This window comes from Asterias rubens, chromosome 12 (assembly GCF_902459465.1).
Source record: "Asterias rubens chromosome 12, eAstRub1.3, whole genome shotgun sequence".
Classification (NCBI taxonomy): Eukaryota; Metazoa; Echinodermata; class Asteroidea; order Forcipulatida; family Asteriidae; genus Asterias; species Asterias rubens.
Genome location: NC_047073.1, coordinates 8642811 through 8664553, shown reverse-complemented (window position 1 = coordinate 8664553; position 21743 = coordinate 8642811). Strand labels below are relative to the sequence as shown.

The 21743-nt window shown below is 38.4% G+C and overlaps 2 protein-coding genes across 2 annotated transcripts; one reads left to right on the top strand and one right to left on the bottom strand.

Moving 5' to 3' along the window:
* Positions 1 to 355: 355 nt before the first annotated feature.
* LOC117297956 (soma ferritin-like) lies at positions 356 to 3389 on the top strand. The gene is made up of 4 exons (XM_033781154.1): positions 356 to 540; positions 1664 to 1810; positions 2424 to 2546; positions 2952 to 3389. The coding sequence occupies exons 1-4, from the start codon at positions 427 to 429 to the stop codon at positions 3087 to 3089; spliced, it is 522 nt and encodes a 173-aa protein (XP_033637045.1). The 5' UTR covers positions 356 to 426; the 3' UTR covers positions 3090 to 3389.
* A 4052-nt stretch (positions 3390 to 7441) lies between these two features.
* LOC117297955 (cystathionine gamma-lyase-like) lies at positions 7442 to 21402 on the bottom strand. Its single transcript, XM_033781152.1, has 9 exons — positions 21041 to 21402; positions 14296 to 14377; positions 13284 to 13489; positions 12946 to 13074; positions 11521 to 11656; positions 10193 to 10345; positions 8956 to 9130; positions 8181 to 8319; positions 7442 to 7481 (listed from the first exon to the last, which is right to left on the bottom strand). Exons 1-9 carry the CDS (start codon positions 21212 to 21214, stop codon positions 7461 to 7463), a joined length of 1215 nt encoding a protein of 404 aa, XP_033637043.1. The 5' UTR covers positions 21215 to 21402; the 3' UTR covers positions 7442 to 7460.
* Positions 21403 to 21743: the final 341 nt, after the last annotated feature.

Sequence of the window (21743 nt, the reverse complement as noted above, 5' to 3'; positions counted from 1 at the left end):
CTTGGCAGTTGATGTCAAGCGAATTAATGATAACAAGACAATCAACGGTCGTTTTTAATATATATTTTTTTAATGATACGTGCTGAGAATTCCGTAAAATTTCGACCGTAAATACATGGAATTTTTCCACAGTGTCCATCAATTGTAATATGTCATTTCTCTACGGTAGCTTGAAGGAGATCTATCCTGTGGTTCGTTTTGGCGATCAATAACCAATAACTGTTTCAGTTGACTTGGCGACCAGTGACCGGCAGCCGCAAAACGCACGCAGTCTCTTTGGGGCAGTAACAAGGGGCCTATACAAAGTTTTAAAGTGTCGCTTGGTGGCGCTCTGGCACGTGTCTTCTTGGGTCTTCTTTTGTGAGTAACTCGTGCCGATCGGACTAGAAAAACTAACTTGTTGTAGGGTGCCTTACTCTCTTAAAAATGGCTTCTGCACCGGTACCCGAAGTTAGGCAGAACTTCCCTCGAGACTGTGAGTCAGGTATCAATAAGCAAATTCATATGCAACTGCAGGGGTCATACGTTTACTTAGGAATGGTAAGTTTTGTTGTGGTGTGCCGTTTGGGGTTTTGTGCAGAGAGGGAGGTGTATGCAGACGACACGCGTGCACCTGCTGTTGAAAGGATAGCCTTCAAATAACCAGTGTTTGCTACGCAACTAGCTAGCCCCATAAATTGGTCCAATCCACTCCGTAACGAGTGGATTGGACCAATTTATGTTATGTTATGTGGATACACAACAACTAGTAAGCCTTTATGCCTGGTTGAAAATTGAACGCATCCCAGTGGAGTGTGTAGCGCAACAGAACTGGGGGACATACTATTTACTAACTATGTACACATAAACACAGGGCCCAGCAAAATTCATTAGCATAAAATACTGCTTGTTACTAATTAGGTACTTCTAGAATTAGAAACTATAAGGCTCCCCCGTGGTACTAATTAGGCATAGCAGTTTTCTTTCCACTTTGTAGTAGACTATCGCCCCCACTAGCCACAAACCTTTTAATGGAACGGTGATAAAATGTTTCTGCTGCTAGGCAAGATTTTTCTGTTCCCTTTTTAAAGTTTTTGTGCTTGCGTTTACTACATCATGGTTATGGTTTTAACTTTATGAGATTATGAAAATGGAATATCCTGTATCCTGCCATCACTTTGTCACTCATTTTTACAATTTTTTTTACAGACTTGTTAATGATTTGTCTCTATACTGTCACTCTCAATCTCATGGCTGCACCCAAAGTTTTCAGGACTTGCTTTACTGTTTTATTAATATTATTCCTGTTTCTAAAGAATACTCAACGAAGGGACCCAGTTTAATTACAAAGAAAACTTTGTGGGGACCTTTGTTCCATGAATATTCATTTCTTTGTTTTGATTAACAAAGTTGCTTCATAAAGGCCGAGTTATAGTCGGTCGCGCGATGGTCGGGCGTCGGAAATCTTGACGCGCGATCATAAAAAGACACGGTTTTTAGGCCTCAGTCTTAGGATTGCGCGCAAGATTTCCGTCGCGCGACCATCGCGCGACCGACTATAAACCGGCCTTAAAGATTCATTTTGATTGTTTGACAAGGTTGTAAATAAAATATTTCCTAAATAAAAAAATTAAAAAAACTTTGTTTTGGAGAGCTTTTACAGCAATGTCTATTCACACCCCAGGCTTACCATTTTGATCGATCAGATGTAGCTCTTCCAGGCTTCAAAAGTTACTGCCAGAAACTCTCCGACAAAAAGAAAGATGTGGCAAGTAGCTTGATGGTCTACCAAAACCAAAGAGGTGGTAAGATTTACCTTCAAGACATTAAGGTAATTTCTCTCTCTCTCTCAAAACAAAATTATCAACACTGCACCGAAGCCTTCGCTCAACAATAACATAAGGAGTAATGAGCAGGGCCAAATTTCATAGAGCTGCTAAGCACAAAGATTTGCTTAGCATGAAATTTCTGCCTCGATAAAATAGGATTACCAACCAAATTTCCACATGATTTTCAGGATGAGCAAACAACAGCTGAATACCAGTAACAAGCAAAATGCAACAAATGGAAATTTGGTTGGTAATACTGTTTTTATCAAGGAAGAAATTTCATGCTAATCAATTTTGTTGTGCTTAGCAGCTCTTTGAAATAGGGCCCTGGTGTGGTTTGGGGTAGCACAGTGTTGGTTCTCAGGGTTTCGATCAGCATGCTCTGATCATTTTCAGTAGGGTGGTTGATCACTTAAAATTTCAATCAGTATGCTCCGATTGTCTAGGATAGGGAATTTCTGTTAAAACCTCCCCAATAAATGGCCTTGAAAATCAGCTTTATTACATTGGCGAAAACCAATCTATAACCCTACGTTTTAGAGAAAATACAGCCTTTTATGCAACTATGAATCTCACCGTAACCAATGTTTTCACCTTTACCGTTTTCTGGTATAGTCTTTGAATCATGACTTTTCCACTGGTCAAAAAGCATTTGAAGTTGCACTGGTCCTTGAGAAGGAGGTCAACAAAGCTCTCTTGGAGCTGGTCAACGTTGCTGTTGCCAACAAGGATGCTCAGGTAGAGTGGCGTTTTGTTTTACTTTGTGTAGATTTCGTAATACCATCCATTGATAGCTTCGATGATAAAAGTAATTCTGGACAAAAAAAATCCATGGCTAAGTGGTTCAGAGCACTGAATTCAGTGGTTAAGTCATCAGAGCATGGTTCGAATCCTGGTCATGACACTTGTGTCCTCGAGCGAGATGCTGAAATAAATTGCTTCTCTTCATCCAGGGGGGTATAAATGGGTACCTGCAAGGGTAGAGGTTGATATTGTGAATGGAAAAAGCCTTTTGAGCACCATGTCAGCCCGGGGCGGTATACTTCCCTGGGAGCTGAGCTAGATTTAAGTATTGTTATTGGCCCCATGACCAGGCTACGAATGTAAAGCGCATTGAAATACGTTTAATTTTTTTTATTGCAGTTTGAAAGCTTTCTTGGGGACTTTCTTCAAGACCAAATCCTTCTCATCAAGGAACTAGGGGATCATCTGAGAAACATCAGCAGGGCAGGGCCCAGTCTTGGAGAGTACTTCTTTGATGCGAAGACCCTTTTGTCTTGATGTCAGCTAGCCCCCAAAGAAAGCAAAAAAAAAATTGTAACAGTTCAAAAGAAGTGCACTTTACATTGAAAGTCCTATCTTCACTCGTTTCAAGAAGAATCCCTTGCATGAACCTCTTATCAGTATCTGCAGTCAAGTACTTAGTATCATGGAGGGAGAAATAGAACCTCCATGTTGTAGTATCAAGTATTGATAAGTTCCAGGGGGGCACATCCATGTAATGGTATATTAAAGCAATCGCACAACATCGGTAAACAGTATTGTCCAAAGGCCCACACTTCGTGTATGACAACTTATAATATAAAATAACAAACCTGTGAAAATTGAGGCTCAATCGGTCATCGGAGTTGGAAGAAAATATCGGGAGCACCCTTGTTTCTGCACATTTCGCCATGTCATGACTTGTGTTTAAACAAATCTGTTGTTCTCGATATCGAGAATTGATTTAATGTTTTCTCAAAAAGTAAAGCATTTCATGGAATACTATTTCAAGGGAAGTCTTTCACCATTACCTTCTGTAAACCCTGTAAGTTATTTGTAAATCTGTGAACTTTTAATTTGTGTTCTGTTCAGAAAGTGTCCAATGGCTTCAAACAATGTTTACACTCGTGGGCTTATGAGGGTGCTTCGGTCAAGGGAGACAGCAGGATTGGCTACCTCAAAATTTCACCACGGAGAAAAATTATTAATTTCCAACACCAGGCGAACAATTTTTGTTTATGCTTTCTCTGTCGTATTTTTCTTCATGCTATGCCAAAGTTTGCCTCGCTGTTTCACCAGATATTGGGAGAGCAGTTATCCCCTTGCTACCTTGGGTTGTACGCCTATGTTTACACAAGTAATGTTTGATAACTACTGGTTTATCAGTTCAATTATTGGCTGGCAAACAATCCATTGGGCTGGTGCTATTTGAACAATGGTCTAAGTTAGTGTAATGTTTGATAACTACTGGTTTATTAGTTCAATTATTGGCTAGTAAACAATCCATTGTGCTGGTGCTATTTGAACAATGGTCCAAGTTAGTGTAATGTTTGATAACTACTGGTTTATTAGTTCAATTATTGGCTAGTAATTAATCAGTTGTGCTGGTGCTATTTGAACAATAGTCCAAATTGGTATAATGTTTGATAACTACTGGTTTATCAGGACAAGCCACATGCCCCCCCCCCCCCCATTTGAAATTGTTAACCTATTAGACTATTTTAAGCTCTTAATTGTATTGTAGTAATTTTGATGTTTTATTAAACCCTAGGGGCGTGTCAGCTATCCACTTATCCCGATGTTGTGGTGTTTTATTTTTTAAATCCATACCGTCCAAGATGTTTTAACAAAAATCAATGCGAATCACATGGTCGCACTGTTGAACAAATTAGAAGGAAAATTAAGTAGAGAGCTATAGTTTCTGATATTTGGCTTTTAAAAGATTCTCGTTAGCTAGCACTTCCCCCTAGGCTTTTTAAACATTTTCTAAGATAATTAACAAACTGTTACAAATGAGACTTGGAAAAATGTATTTCAAGAACACAGCATGACTCCCTTTATTAACATTCCCGAAGTGAAATAGTACCAAGATAAGTTTACATTCATAACTATTATTGTTTTCAGTGTGAGTACATCTGTGACAGCTTTTCACGTAAAAATGAAGTAATTAAATTCTGTTGCCTACAGAGTTCTTGGCTTGCCATCTTTCAGGATATTGTTATCTTGAGATAAAATTACCCAAGGATCTACAAAAGTTAAATGGCACCTCAAGAGCTCCATAGTTGTTGTCAGACAGAAATGTACATCAATTCAACATTATAAAGTTTAACCTTTAATATAAAGGTGCCTTTAAGATAGTTCCCACTTGAGGTCATCAGGTCGGCCATCTTCACGGCTACAAACTGTCTGTGTTGCTTGCATCTACAGCATGCCATGCGTGAGAGTTTGAGTAAACTAGCGTTGGTCCGTAATTCATTTTCCGCTTGTGACGCAGCTCAAAACCAAAACCTCAAATGGCCGTAAAAATGGCGTTCCTCTGGGAACTATCTATAGCATAGTATGTATAAATGTTCATGAAGTTAGTATCTTCATAAATTGAAAAAATTGCAGATTGAAAACGGACAAACCCGTACACATATTTTATACTATTTTATACACAATGACATTGCAATAGTTTATACACACAGTGTACATTGTATTAACCGCGTATAAGATTATTTCACAATATATAATGCAGCTGCAGGGGTTGTTTTAAATGCAACTTGGTAAGCCTCAACATAATGTTTCACAACATTGTTGGGGTGGAACAAAGAAAATTGAACAAGAGCAGGATTTGAACCTAGGACCTCCGGATTAACGTTTCCCGCGTCATGCATACCAACTGAGCTATCTGACCTTAATGTTGACTGGGTCCCTATTTTGTCAATATCTTTGAATTGGTGTAAGAAGTTTTATGTTGATAACTTACCGAATTGGAAAAAGTTGTGACGAAACTAAATATACTTCAAACCCAAATACACAATCATTGTTAGGATAGCAAGTCTGATGTCAAGTGTATTCCAAATGACCCAAACTTTAAAAAAGTTCAGAGTATGGAAGCATATAATACGAATTGATAAGCCTCAAAAATACGTTTTTTTCTAAAGTAATAAAAACAAATCAGATATATAGATATGAACCCAAAATACAATAGACTGGTCTTACTGTGTTCAGTGGTTACTGTGTTTAGTGTTTCTAAAACATTGAACATTTCAGAGGTTAGAGAATAAATACCACTATCAACATGGATTTTGTCCCCCACTGTAAACTTGAATTGGGCTGAAGGAAGTTGAATTAAAAAGAGGGCGATTTCAGACAAAACTTTTACCCAATTTGCCTTAATGAAGTGAAAGACTCTCCTGCTACACCACTACGTTAAAGGACTCAAAACCCACTATCTGACAACACAAGAAACTTGAGCCCAGTGTACTGAATCTAATCAAAAACAACAATTCCATTAAATACGGCGCTTCCAAAAAATAAAGTAGAGAACAAATTCACTTGTTCTTTCTTTTAAGTTAATTTCAAGGGATACTTTCTTAAAGAAGAAAATTCAAAAATAAAAGAGATAAAAGAGGAGAAACAATTACATTAAGGATAAATAGGAAAACTTTTAAAAAATATATATGATTGTATACTTTTTAGTTCCACCTCCTTCATTGACACAAACTCCAAGCTTTTCAAGATGTACATTTTGAAAAGTAGGATCAACTCCAATATCAATACTTCATACAGTGTGTCCATTGTCCAATACTTCTATTTATTTGTTATCTAATAACTTTCTACTTATTCTCTCTCTTCATTTTGATAAAAAACAAATGAAGTGCTATAGGTTTCAGAATTTGGTTAAAAATATTTCTGATAATAAATTCAAACTGTCAATGAACACCCTGTATGTGACATCCCTATTAAGGGATGTGGGCCAAATAGGCCTTGTGGAGGAATATACTAATTACAATCACTCATGCATACAGACACTGAATAAAGGCCGGTTTATAGTCGGTCGCGCGATGGTTGCGCGATGGAAATCTTGACGCGCGATCATGAAAAGACACAGTTTTTAGGCCTCAGTCTTAGGATAGTGTGCAAGATTTCCATTGTGATGTGCAAGATTTCCGACTGACCATCCCACAACCGACTATAAACCGGCCTTCAAGGCCTGGTCCCACTGCATCGATAAAGAGAACGATAACGATGCCAAGAGAACGCATTCTATTTGTTGAATGAGCGTGTGCGTATTCTGCGTGGTGCAATTCAACCAATAGAACGTGTTCTCTTTGCGTCGTGATCGTTATCGTTGCAGTGGGACCGGCCCTTTAGTTGGCAAACGCCATGAAGTTGTGCGTTAGGCAGTCCCACAAATAAGTTTGCATCACACCACCGTAACCTCCATACAAAAATGCACGATTGTCCCTTTTGTGAGTAGGTATACACATTCAAACAGAAGACCTATAACAAAAGAGGACAATAGGGTCCACGGTTCGGGAAAGGTCCACGGTTGGAAAACGTGTACAAAACTAATGGGAGCTGTTGCCAAAAAAGTTTTTAAAAGAGGGACAATAGGAGGTCCAAGGTTGCAGGCGTATACAAGCTTGTGTGCACTCGCTTGATGTGCAGTTTACATATTTTATTGGAAGGGTCTATTAGCCTTTTCCTAATGAAATATGCTAATTTCATTCACGCATGTGAACAGACTCAATCGGTTGGCAAACGCCTACCTTTCATCCCAGAGTGAAGTGAAGTGCTCTGTAGCACTATGTAAATGGTCCTTGGTATTATTGTTTAATGCTGATGTAGAGAAATCGCCGGCAGTTATGGAACAACCTGTTTTGAAGTATGGCAATTTCCCTTTCACAGCAAGGAGTCCGGAACCTGCAAAAGACAATATCAAGTTCATGGTAAATATTAATAATAATATTAATAATCTGGGGGGGGGGGGGTGCTTATTATTACCCTTGCTAGCAGCTGAAGCTGAGGAGGAGACTACATTTTTTTTTTTACCGCAGGCATCCCGGCATGTAAAGGCGGCTTTTAGCAGCTAGCCACATCAACCCAAATATTACAACAGTAAGCCTGGGCGACTAGTGTAGTTTTTTACTTCTCGATTGGTCATGTCTCAAATAGTTTTTTACTTCTCGATTGGTCATGTCTCAAATAGTTGCAACTTCCGCACTAGTCGGGACTAATTTTTAATTAATTCCCACGATGAATTGCGAAATACTGTTTGTCGCAGGCGCAATATTGTAATATTGACGGATTATGTCACTGATGTCTGATTGAGTTTGTAAGTAAATTATGTTGTCGTGAATAGGCGTGAGCGACACTATTGGTTCACCATGCAGGAAGTCGCGACTATTTTTGTAGTAGTCTGCAGGATTAATCAAGTAGTTGAATAATGGTAGTTGCGACTCGACTAAAGCAATCAATAGTCGAGACTTCGACACTATTCGCCCAGGCTTACAACAGAACACAGCCAAAGATTTTACATAAAATCTTCTTAACCCATTGACCTGAAACCCTTGATGCATGATTTTAACTGTTTCTAAATAAACCAGAATAATAATGACTTACAGCATTTTTTAGGGCTTGGTTGACGTCGTTAACGAGATCTTCCATGTCCTCAATACCTACAGAGAGTCTGATGAGGGTGTCATCTATACCTAGTTCTATACGCTGAGCTGGAGGGACTGAAGCATGCGTCATGACGGCCCTGGTAGCAAACACAATGTTGTAATAATAATTATAATAATAGTAGCTAGGTGTTAGGGTTTTTAGTTTTAACTACTCTAATAATAAATCTGTTGAGTCTAGTGGCTTTGGATGTGACTTTATAAACATGTGTTTTCCAGCTTAAAGACACTGGACACCTTCAGTATTTGTCATAGACCAGTCTTCTCACTTGGTGTATCTCACCATATGCACAAAATAACAAACCTGTGAAAATTTGAACTCAATTGGTCATCAAAATTGCGAGATAATAATGGAAGAAAAAACACCCGTGTCACACAAAGTAGTGTGCTTTCAGATGCGTAAATTTGAGACCTCACAATCAAATTCTGAGGTCACAACATCAAATTCAAATATTTTGATGAGAAATAAATTCTTTCTCAAAAACTATGTTACTTCAGAGGGAGCCGTTTCTCACAATGTTCTCTCAACATCTCTCTATTGATTGCTAACAAGTAAGTTTTTATGCTAACATTTATTTTGTCCAATTACCAATAGTGTCCAGTGCCTTTAAGTCCCTAGAGATAATAGCACTCAGGTAGTTGTAATGATCCACATGAAATGGTAAAAATGAAGAAAACAAAATTGTGAGCGAGAAAGGCCATGTACATAAACTTACGGCAGTTCAGCAAGACTCTCGAAGCCACCCAGGCTCTCTGCCAGGGTGAAGACCTTGATGTACTTGAAGAAGTCTTGGGCCTGCACTAGACCTCCTTTGATCCGAAAGGTTACCATTCCGCTGAAGCCTCTCATTTGCTTCTTGGCAACTTCATGCTGGGGGTGGGACGGCAGACCTGGATTGCGAAGGGGGTGGGAATAATAAAAATATTAATAATAATAATAATTATGATAATGTGTATTCTTAATATGGCGTTTTACCATTAAAAAATCTCAAAACGATGACAGACAGTTTTTCATATTAACATTCAGCTAAAAAGCAAAAATACAGTTTAGAATACAAACAAAAAGATATTGTTAACTGTCATTTATTTATAAATGATTATTCATTTATTTATTTATTTATTCTTTACCCTAGGGAGACCTCACAGTAAACAACTGTTTTTGAGAGGTGCCCAGCAGCTACAAACAAACAGCAACATTTAAATAAAGGCTAAATTCGGACATACAACACAATACATTACCTTGTAAGCAAATGTACAATAAAAACAGCAAAGCTTAAATATATCTGGGCCAGCCAGGAAAAGCACCACATGTCCCACCTATTAAAATTTCAAATAGGCATGTTGTGTTTTAAAACTTGATACAGTACGAGGCAAGATTACACAAAACCAATCATTAGATGATTTAATTCTAATTAAGGCTTGTCTGGTCAAGAGTTTACAAAAAACTAGCTAAGCACAACAAAATTATTCTTACCAGAAGGAGGTTACCAGCCAAGTTACCATGTCACATGTGCAATCTGTGACAGGTATCCTGCTCATTTCTGCTTATCAGACAATTGTTAAGCAATTTTTCTGCTTAGGCATCGAGCCCTAGTCCAATGCTTAAATCACTAGCCTTGGAGCCTGCCGAATCCTGCCCAAGTAAGATCTTTTCTTAAGTGTACAGTACACTGTTTTTATTTTTATTTTTTAAAGCTAACCACTGTACGCTTTTTAAGCCCTATTAAATTTTGAAGTGGTTGATATTTTCATTATTAAATAACTTCGTTCCTTTTTCAGTGTGTCTTCTTTATTTCTTTGTTGTATGTATCTGAACAAATTCATTTTTTTTCTTCTTCTGAATTTTCATTTCAGAGATAGTTTTTGCAATTTTTGAGGTTAAGAGTGGGACATGCACCTTAACCCACTGACCTGCCTACCCAAGCTCTTTCTCTATTCTAGATTACTACATACCTGGGTATGTCACTTTCACTACCCTCGGATTAGCCTCCAGAGCCCTAGCGACTGCGAATGCGTTCTTCTCGTGTGTGCGCATACGGACATGCAACGTCTTGATTCCACGATTGACAAGGAAACAATCAAAGGGCGACGGGACTCCTCCAGATGCTGCAAGAAAAAAAAAAATGCAAACGGAAAAATGTCAACTATTGCAAGTCAAAATGTATTTTATGTCAATTATTGTATGTCAAGTATTGTTAGCGAATACTTTATGTCAAATATTGTATATGTCAAATAATTATTGTATCTCAAATATTTTATGTCAAGTATTGTATGTCAAGTATTGTATGTCAAATATTGTGCGCCAAATATTGTGCATCAAATATTGTATGTCCAATATTGTACTTCAAAAAGTGTTTGTCAAATATTGTATATCAACTATTGTGCGTCAAATATTGTATGTCAATTTTTATAATGTTAACCATTCTATGTTAAATATACTAAAGACCCCAGACTATTTGCACAATATGTATGCATATTCTATTATATAAAGATCATTCTTACATAGTCAAAGGAAATCACTGAACAAAATTATAACACATACAGAATCATCAAGCTCTTAGAACGTACATAACTTTCATGAAATTGACGTAAACCATTTAAACAACCCAGCACACTTGTGTTGAGCACTGGTACTGCAACTGCTACACTTAAAGGCAGTGGACACTATTGGTAATGACTCAAAATAATTATTAGCGTAAAAACTTTCTTGGTGATGAGTAATGGGGAGAGGTTGATGGTATAAAACATTGTAAGAAATGGCTCCCTCTGAAGTGCCATAGTTTTCGAGAAAGAAGTTATTTTCCACGAATTTGATTTCGAGACCTCAAGTTTAGAACTTGAGGTCTCGAAATCAACTATCTAAACGCACACAACTTCTTGTGACAAGGGTATTTTTTCTTTCATTATTATCTTTCATTATTATCTCGCAAGTTCGATGACCGATTGAGCTCAAATTTTCACGAAGTTGTGTGCTTTCAAATGCTTGATTTTGAGACCTCAAAATCTAATTCTGAGGTCTAAAAATCAAATTCGTGGAAAATTACTTCTTTCTCGTAAACTATATTATTTCAGAGGGAGCCGTTTCTCACAATATTTTATACCATCAACCTCTCTCCATTGCTCGTTACCAAGTAAGTTTTTATGCCAATAATTATTTTGAGTGTCCACTGCATTTAAAAGAAAACCACCCATGGATAAAATTCTGTGCAAACAAATTTGGATAGATTTAATAAACTAATATTTTTTTGAGAAAAAAGCCTAACAACAAAACCATTCCTTACCATACTGGATGAAATGCAACTTGTCCTTGATGTCTTCCCTGTTAGTAGCTATCAAGCCCATCACGACGTCGCTGTGACCGTTAACGTACTTTGTTGCAGAGTGGTACACGATATCTGCTCCAAAATCTAGAGGGCGCTGTTCAAAAGAGATTTAACAATATTTAGTGACTTTAGCTACCACAGCTATGGTTATTGATAGCCGTGACAGCATTGAAGAGTAGGCTTTTTTCAGCGGTCCAGCCATAGCCACTGTATCCGCTCCAAAGTCTAGAGGGCGATGTTCCAAAGAGATTTACAAAATTAGTGACTTTGGCTATGGTTGTTGACAGTCGTGACAGCATTGTAGAGTAGGCCTTTTCGGCAGTCCGACCATAGCCACCTCAGAAGCCTTTCAAGGGAGGGTAAACGTTTTGTAATCACTCTTAAAATTAATGGCAACAAAAACATTCGGTTAGAAGCCTACAGTAGCTTTTGATAGGTTTCTTGAGAAACATTTCTCTTCAAAGTAATATGGTTATTAAATGTAAAAAATCATGGCCCAAAAAATTGAATCTGTAAGCATTACTGTTACTAACATTTATCAGATTGTGTATTCCTATTAGGGATTATTCTTCCTGCAGGGACATAATTGCTCCAGATTTTCTGCGATATTTAAAAAACGTTACCATAGGATTAAAGACACTGGACACTATTGGTAATTGTCAAAGACCAGTCTTCTCACTTGGTGTATCTCAACAAATGCATAAAATAACAAACTTGTGAAAATGTGAGCTAATTGGTCGTTGCGAGATAACTATGAAAGAAAAAACACCCTTGTCACACGAAGTTGTGTGCTTTAAGATGCCTGATTTCGAGACCTCAAATTCTAAATCTGAGGTCTCAAAATCAAATTCGTGGAAAAATACTTCTTTCTCGAAAACTTCTTCACTTCAGAGGGAGCCGTTGCTCACAATGTTTTATACCATCAACCTCTCCCCATTACTCGTTAACAAGTAAGGTTTAACGTTAAAAATTATTTTGAGTAATTACCAATAGTGTCCACTGCCTTTAAATCAATTAAACGGTTCCAAGAACTAAAGGTCTTCGTTGCCAATTTCCATGTCATGCCATTCACCCTTTCTCATCACAATCAGACCAGGCTGGTTCTGTTGGAGTAAGCTTGGTTTTAGGATTCCCTTATACATATCGGATTTCCTCAGAGTCAGAGGTCAGCAGGTTGGGTGTTGAGTAACCATATGGTGTTGCAATTTGTTTCGAGTGAGGAAGCATGAAAGTCACTTCTCACTACTCACTTGCAAATATCGCTGCGAAAGGAGGGTTGTGAAGTCAAATCACGTCAAATTCGCTTCGCATACGCATAAAGTATGAACTGGACTTAATACAGAAACGAATGATCTTTTTACAATGCTTTTAAGGTAAGCTTACCTGGAAATACGGTGAGGCAAACGTGTTATCTGTCACCACAAAGATGTCATGAAGATGAGCAACCTTACAGACAGCTTCAATATCAACAAGCTTCAATGTCGGATTTGTCGGGGTCTCAATCCAGATCATCTGCAGAAAAAGTATTTCATTATTACTAGCTTATTCAAATCTGCTCGTTGTAGCCGCGAGGCTGAATTATAAAACAGATTTACAAAAAAAAAAGTTTCATTTTAGCTTTTACACTAATTATGGCCTCGTGTACACCAAGGATTCACCGAATGCACAAGCTAGCATATCGGGCCGATTAGCATGTATTGCATAATGTCAACATACTGTACCTTGGTAGTAGCGTCAATGGCAGCCTCAATACGTGATACATCGCAAGCGTCTACCATCTTGACCTTGATGCCAGAATTGACTAAGATACGGTTGAAGAAGCGGTTGGTACCACCGTACAGGTCATCCATACAGATGATACTGTCTCCAACTTTGAGCATCTGGCTGATCGCTGTGGTTGCTGCCAGACCGGAGGCGAACGCCAACCCTGGAGGAGACAGAAGTGATAAAGCAGTTAGTAATGGAATGAAGCTGAGTAGGACACTTTTCATTAGTTGGAATGAAGTTGCCCATTCCACTTTTTAATCCTGGAATGAAGTTGCCCATTCCACTTTTTTAGTCCTGGAATGAAGTTGCCCATTCCACTTTTTTAGTCCTGGAATGAAGTTGCCCATTCCACTTTTTAGTCATGGAATGAAGTTGCCCATTCCACTTTTTAGTCATGGTATGAAGTTGCCCATTCCACTTTTTAGTCATGGAATGAAGTCGCCCATTCCACTTTTTAGTCATGGAATGAAGTTGCCCATTCCACTTTTTAGTCATGGAATGAAGTCGCCCATTCCACTTTTTAGTCATGGAATGAAGTCGCCCATTCCACCTTTCAGTCCTGGAATGAAGTCGCCCATTCCACTTTTTAGTCCTGGAATGAAGTTGCCCATTCCACTTTTTAGTCCTGGAATGTAGTTGCCCATTCCACTTTTTAGTCCTGGAATGAAGTTGCCCATTCCACTTTTTAGTCATTGGAATGAAGCTGCCCATTCCATTTTTCAGTGATATTTCATTACGCCAAAAGATGAATATAAGAAATTAATTTCAGCCAAATCTGAAGGGTGACCTCTGTACCCGGGCCCCCATTAGTTGATCTGACACGAAAGGACCCTCGTTGGATGTATGATCTGAAAATGACTTCACAAAGCACTTGGAGAGATGAGTTGTCAATTTCACCGTAGTGATTTGTGTTGTGACATCACACTTAATTGCAATTTCAGAGTTATGCACATCTTAAAAACTCACCGTATTTGCCGCCCTCTATTGAAGCAATGCATGTTTCCAAAACCTTCCTCGTTGGATTACCACCACGGCTATACTCGTAACCCTGTCAGAAGTTAACAAAATGTACAATATTATTGCATGCATTTGTTTAGTTATTTGATAATCACTCTTAAAATTAATGGCAGCAACAACATTATTTTGTTAAAAGCGAACATCAGATTTCAATAGTATAAAGCATTTTCAGAGAACATTTCACCTACAAATAAGGTGGTTTATAAAGAAGACAAATTTGAATCTGAGAAATGCTTCTCAGATTGTATTCCTAATAGGGATATTTGCTCCAGAGTTTCGACAATATCTCAAGAATGAACGATTCACAATTTTCAGCATGTAGAACACACCTCTCCTTAACTTTGGTTGTAACAACTGAAATAAGCTGTTTACAGTTTCAGTGTTCTTGAATATGACTTTGTCCAATTTTTTTTTAAATTTTAAATTCTAGAATGAACTTTGTAATCTGTAAGCTTTCAGATATTAAAATTAAATAAATGATAATTTTTATCATTTTACAAATCCTGGATAACAATACTTTTTAAGGCCTTATTGTTAATTGGTTTATACAAATTAGTAGTTATGTGATTACTTATCTCTCTCAGATGCTCTTATTATCAACACAATGACTAATTTGTAATTTATTTACACAATTAAAATATCTTTTCCCCAACAATTAACAAAACATATCCACAAATCAATCCTACACAAGTCAGACAAGTCATGGAGGTACAACAAAGCAATTCATAAAAAAAACACCATGCCAAAGTATATTGAAAGTCAAGAATAAAAACATTCCTTTTTTTCTAGTTATTGTATGTCCACAAAGTTCAACTTAAAAGCTGTCTAGACATGTCATGTACCTTGGACGTTGCAGATTTCTGAAATCTATTCAACCACCACCCCCATTTCACTAACGGAATGACCTTTTGTTGTCCAGCCAATTGGTGAAGGGGAAATCAGCCAACGCCCCTGGAATGCCCTCAAACTGTACTATGGGGGGGGGGGGGAATGTACAGGCTAGGCAAGCACTTTATGGTCCCACTACCATGTGGGAGCCCTGCATTCCCTTTCTACAATGTGTGCTCCATGCTTGTACATTATGCTTGTATTGTAGATTGAAGTATATTCTCTGAACATGCTGAAAGGTCAAGTTAATTTCGATTTTGCAAAGGGCATTTGTTGGGAAATAATGAACTTGACGGGACACTTTTGAAAGGGTACTAAGGCTAACAGTAAGACTGGGGCTAGGAGGAACAGGGGTGGGTTGGTACTACAGGCCTAATACTTCACGGAGGCAACAAAGGCGATTGCCTCCGCGTCCCCTGGTCATTGCCTTGGTGCCCTCGAAATGATCCAGTACAAATTTGCATTTTCATCATACATGTAGGGTGCCTTTTACGAAGAAAAACATGCCTCGGTGTCCTTTTCTTTTCAAAAACGAAGCATACCGGCCTGGTACTAGTCCTAAGTTAGGACTATAGTCCTAACTCTTTGTGAAATTACATGTATGGTGAAATCGACCCCAATGCTTCCGTGGCTTCCGTGTAATTCCTTGGCCTATTGCATGGTCACGGTGGGTAAAAATGTTTCAATCAAGGAAAATACATAAAATTATGTGGTGTACAGTTTTGAGGGCCCAACGTGGTAGGATGGCAGCAATACATACAACATCACTTTTTTCGTTTGGGTGTTTGTGTGAGTAACTTTCTCTAACCATTAAACTGGTTGTTGTTGCTACACTATAATACGTACCAAATTATGTTTTAAAGCTAATAAGAAACGCACTGTGTAATGAAATAAGTCATGGTTCATTGGGGGCAAATAAAATGAAAAAGCATAGTATACTAGCCAGGTGGTCCTAGCCCAGTGCCAACGGCTAGTAATGATAAATCACAAAGCTTTTTAGCGCAAGGCCTAGTGTTACAGGTTTGATTGTGTCTTGCCAAATGGAGTGGAGTGGAACAGTCAGTGCTCAACTGACTTTCATTTTTATTTGTCTGCATGAATTACAGGTAATGTGTAACCATAGTGTGACGTACATGTAACAAGAAAATTTCACATTCTTCTGTTTTTCATACAAAGAGGAGTTTTGCCATTGCAATATACATTAAAGGCAGTGGTAATTACTCAAAATAATGATTAGCATAAAACCTTATTTGGTAACGAGTAATGGGGAAAGGTTGATGGTATAAAACATTGCGAGAAACGGCTCCCTCTGAAGTGACGTAGTTTTCGAGAAAGAAGTAATTTTCCATGAATTTGATTTCGAGACCTCAAGTTTAGAATTTGAGGTCTCGAAATCAAGCATCTGAAAGCACACAACTTTCGTGTGACAAGGGTGGTTTTTTTTCATTATTATCTCGCAACTTCAACGACCGATTGAGCTCAAAGTTTTACAGGTTGGTTTTTTTTATGTTCATGTTGAGATACACCAAGTGAGAAGACTGGTCTTTGACAATTACCAACTAGTGTCTACTGTCTTTAAACAACAGAATAGGTAAAGCAGATAATTAAGAGTAAGTCATGCAAAACGCAATTGAATATTGATGCAACAAATTGTTTCCAACATCATAAAAAAAAGGGAAAATAAATTTATTATGACCATTTGACAAAATAATAATATATACGGGTGTAGATATTGTCGGTCAATACAAACAATGTTTATAAATGCCACTGTGCCAGACTGAGAAGCTTGTGTGTACCAGATTGACCTAGGGTAATCAAGTAGAATTTATGACTGGGCTGTACTTTCCTACCAGCCAGCAACAAACCTATATGTTCCCACATTTCTAATATCACAAATATCGTAAATTACACGTTGTTGATGTACAGTGTAACATTGAGCGTTCACAGTTTACAGTCTATTATGGCTAATTACATGTATAACAAAAGTCCACAGATTTGTTCCATCCCCAGCCCCACCCCCTCACAACTTGCACTCCAGACCTTGTAGCTTGACATGAATGTAAACATCCACGACCTCTGCCAAATAAAAAAGTACCTATAAATAACAGCAAAGTATTCCACAAACACAGCCAGAGAAATATTACAGGCCTTAAAATACTCTCTTGAAGGGGGCATAGCAATTTTCCTCTAGGTAAAGGGCGCGCTATGAGGAAAATGACCCACTTGTCAAGTTGTATAATCTTTTTGGGGTTAATAAATGGAGCCGTATAACTCAACACCAAAAGAAGCTTTGCATAGGGCACCACAGGAATAACACATGGCACCACAACAATTACTGTGGGCCTGTTCTTTAATAGTTAAACATGTGTACTAAAGACTTGCGTCTACACTAGCTGAATGCCAAAACCTCCTTCCCTAAACAAGAGGATTAGCTAAATGCAGCCCCCCCCCCAAAAAAAAGAAAAAAATGCACTGTCACCATTAGTGTTGACATTTTGCTATAATGCACCCATTTATTTGTATCGAGCTTTTCTCATATTATACATAAAGAACCATGAGAGTCAGAGAGTAATATGGTGTGACAAAGCTCTAACTTTGTGTCAATAATTTGATACATTTTTATCAATAATGTTCTAGATTGCCCTTTAACAACAACAACAAAATCAATTAATGTACAATAATATCACCTGTTCTGTAACCGAAGCCTTGAGGGCGTGGTATTTGTACATTTGATTACTATTGATTACTATTGATAAATGTAATTAACTTTATCATAAAATGAACACTCAATGTAAAGTTCATTTTTGCCAGCCTCGCCTGCTGTTGACTGCGCTGTGGTGAACACAGATCTTTCTTTTGCATGCTGTGATAAAATGAAATAATAATAATAATAATAATAATAATAAGCTCCTATGCTCAGTGAGAAGGTTGTGTGAGGAAGAACGCCGCATGCGTGATGGTTGATGTTGCTGAAGCCTTTCACAGATGTTTACTGGGTATTTCAGAATGTGTGCCTTGAAGAGATGGCGAACCACCATTACACAATTTTGAATGAATGTTTCTTGCAGTGGGTTTGCTCATCTGGAGGATAAAAAAGATGTCCCGTACCATTTGATCACAGCAACTGTCTCATAAAGTCTGAGCAGTCTACCCGCAGAACACTAATCCCCATTGTTATTTTATCTGCAGGGATATGCAGCGTTTTTTCATGTGTGACCTCGGTTTGAATACTAATTAGTCAAAAGGGCTTCTGGAATTCGGTCATTTTCAGCCTTTTCTGAAAAGTCTCAACCAAAATAAAGTACCATTAAATTGTTTTTGTGACTTGTTTTCTCCCGTTTTGGAAGCCATTTTTTACGTACAAATTTCTCTTTTTAAAAATTGAGTTGCACCGTTTTTTTTAATACATAACGACAGATATGCTCTTTAATTCAATTTACTGGTACATTATTTTGAAAATAACTAGCAATCAGGGGTGCGTTTTGGCGGTCGTAACCAATATCTGTTTCGGTCACTGGCATGTGGTTAACCAATGGCAAGTTCAACCAAAACAGTTATTGGTTACTACCGCAAAAAGCACCACAGATAGAAAGTGACAACATTCATCATGGAGACTCCACTCATTTAGTATATTATTATTTCAGGCCTGCACTATGCATGCTTCGTTTTTGAAAGGGCAAGGGCACCAAGGCATTTTCTCCTTGGTAAAAGGGCAAGGGCACCAAGGCATCCTTGGGAAAGGGCAACCGATGAGGAAATTTAACAATTTCTGCTTCAAGACCATTTCAAGGGTACCAAGGGAATGACCCGGGAGCATGGAGGCAATCACAGTGAAGTGTCAGGCCTGATAGTTTTAGCTTCCGAGGGGGCCCCCTATGCCATGCAAAACCGCCTGTTAGGAACAGCTTTGCATGGATCCTTAACAGAGGGAAGGAAATAGCACATTGTGCAACGAACAGACCCCCTAGCCATTGTGTTTGAATAGAAAATCTACTCAGGGGTTACAGCTTTTTGCTCAAGTGTAAGATGGTTATCCCAGGTACATGAATCTTCTAGGCTTGAGTAATACTGTTATGCAATATGAAAGAACAAGGGCAGGGGAGATAATCTGTCTTGTCTCAAGGGCACTTGCACTGTACCTGTAAGTGGAGAGCACCTTGGGTGACCACATTGGGAGATGAGGAGAAACAGACATAAAAGACCAGGTGTTGTCCCTATAGTTTGGGTTTAAGCCGTCGATTTCACCAAACTCTTCCGAACTTTAGGATTAATCTAAGGACTTGGGATGGTTTCAGTTCGGTATCCTAAGACGTTACGGCGCGATGAACCCATCCTAAGTTAGAATGAGTTGTTCGTTCCAACTCAAGATTAATCATAGCGTTTCGTGAAATCGACTGCAGCCCATCTTTGGATTGTCAGCATTCTTCACTTGGTGTATCCCAGAATACATGCAGAAAAACAACAACTCTGTGAAAATTTTGACTAAAATGGTCATCAAAGTATAATGCAAGAAATTCAACCAAACATAAAATTATTTCCTTTCTTTAGTTTTTAATTATTATTATGTAGTTCGTACTAATTTTATATTAATTAATTTTAAATGTAATTTACTTGAAAAGAAATCAAAGAGGATTCAATTATTAATGTTTGTCAATTAATTAATTGTTGAGAGCCATCATGATACAGAAAACAATACTCTGGTTGAAATAAAAGCAAAGAGACATTTGAAGACATTTTTTTTGGCCAACACAATCGGTAATTTTCAAAAGTGAATGTTGAACATAGAAACAAATGGGTCGCTATTGAAGGCACTGAATATTATTGTCAATACCGAGTTGACTTGGAACCGAGTTGACTTGGGACCGAGTTGACTGGGACCGAGTTGACTTGGGACCGAGTTGACTGGGACCGAGTTGACTTGGGACCGAGTTGACTTGGGACCGAGTTGACTGGGACCGAGTTGACTTGGGACCGAGTTGACTGGGACCGAGTTGACTTGGGACCGAGTTGACTTGGGACCAAGTTGACTCATAAGCTTTACACCACCACTGTACATCATGTACCTGTAGTCATGACTCCTGTACTGTAGTGTGCAGCGGACTGCAGTAGTACATGTACCTACCTAGTGTTGATTTTATTATTGTTAAGGCCCGAGTATATGTAATTATTTTTGGATAACTTTCCGTGTGGCGCCACCACTTTTTCACTCATTTTTACAAAAAAGGATATATCAACCAGGTAAATTAGATACTATATTATTTTAGGGTAACTTTCCGTATGGCGCCACCACTTTTTTACTCATTTTTTACAAAAAGGGATATATGAATGAGGTCCATTAGGGATAACTTTCCGTATGGCGCCACCAATTTTTCACTCATTTTTACAAAAAGGGATATATCAATCAGGTAAATTAGATACTATATTATTTTATTTCGAATGAAAAAGTGGTGGCGCCATACGGAAACTTTTCCTAAATTAGATACTATATTATTTCATATCGAATGAAAAAGTGGTGGCGCCATGCGGAAACTTTTCCATATTTTATTTCGAATGAAAAAGTGGTGGCGCCATACGGAAACTTTTCCAACACACCATCAATCATACCAAAATATCCACAATGTTTAGCTTGCTAACTCTTCTCTGCTAAATATAAACACAACACTGAGAAACAGATTCAAAAGGTAATTCAACCAAAATGACTGTCTGTCAAGTCATCCGAATTATAGACCACAAAACGACGTACATGTGAGACATACAATTTCCCAAAACATCCAGATGTTTGGTGAAAAAAAATAACCAAGCTTACCGCTGCCAGTTGCCCCGGCGCATGTTGCTTGTAAGTTGTCGACAAGCTGATCAAAGGCACTACGGAGTTGGAAGCCCATTGCTCGGGCTCTTGGCCGGCATGGAGTGCTGCCGTAGCAAAACCCGGAAAGGTGGTCTCCTCGGAGTCCGGACACTGGTTTCCATTCGCTGCCATGATGATGACAAGATTCTGGTGCTTAATTGAGTGGTTGTTGTTTTAAAATCGGTGATGAATAAAGCATCAACAATTATATGATGATTGATTTTTTCAACAGCGCCAACTCGTCAATGGAAATGTCTTTAACCGGCCGGCTGCTGCACAAGTGTGCTTATATTCACATGGACAGATGATGCAACAACACGCCACATAATGTTTACAGTACACCTCCATTCATAGCAGAGTCGCGCCAGTAGGTGTGTATAACATTGCACGTGCTTGATTGGCCAAAAAAGACACACACACTGCGCAGAGCTGCGAGATTCTGCAGCGTCATGAACACGGTGCATTTTTTGGAGGGGCGATATTTTCTAGGAGGGGGGGGGGGGGGGGGGGGTTCAAAGCAATTCGTCCAACGCCACAATGTTGGCATAAAGACCAAATACCTCTAACTCTTCGATCTGCGAGAATAATGCATGTGTTTAAAGATGAAGCAACGATTTATGTTCACTTAATATCTGTCCCTCATAATAATTGGGAAATAGGC

Bases quoted from the DNA above. Each gene is read 5' to 3' on its own strand.
- LOC117297956 (XM_033781154.1), top strand. From the start codon at position 427: ATGGCTTCTGCACCGGTACCCGAAGTTAGGCAGAACTTCCCTCGAGAC. The intron at 1,811-2,423 runs GTAATTTCTCTC...TTTCTGGTATAG, and splicing joins TTTACCTTCAAGACATTAAG to TCTTTGAATCATGACTTTTC. The intron at 2,547-2,951 runs GTAGAGTGGCGT...TTTTTATTGCAG, and splicing joins TTGCCAACAAGGATGCTCAG to TTTGAAAGCTTTCTTGGGGA.
- LOC117297955 (XM_033781152.1), bottom strand. From the start codon at position 21,214: ATGGCAGCGAATGGAAACCAGTGTCCGGACTCCGAGGAGACCACCTTT. The intron at 9,131-10,192 runs GTATGTAGTAAT...TTCGCAATCCAG, and splicing joins AGTGAAAGTGACATACCCAG to GTCTGCCGTCCCACCCCCAG. The intron at 8,320-8,955 runs GTAAGTTTATGT...GTTTGCTACCAG, and splicing joins GAGAGTCTTGCTGAACTGCC to GGCCGTCATGACGCATGCTT.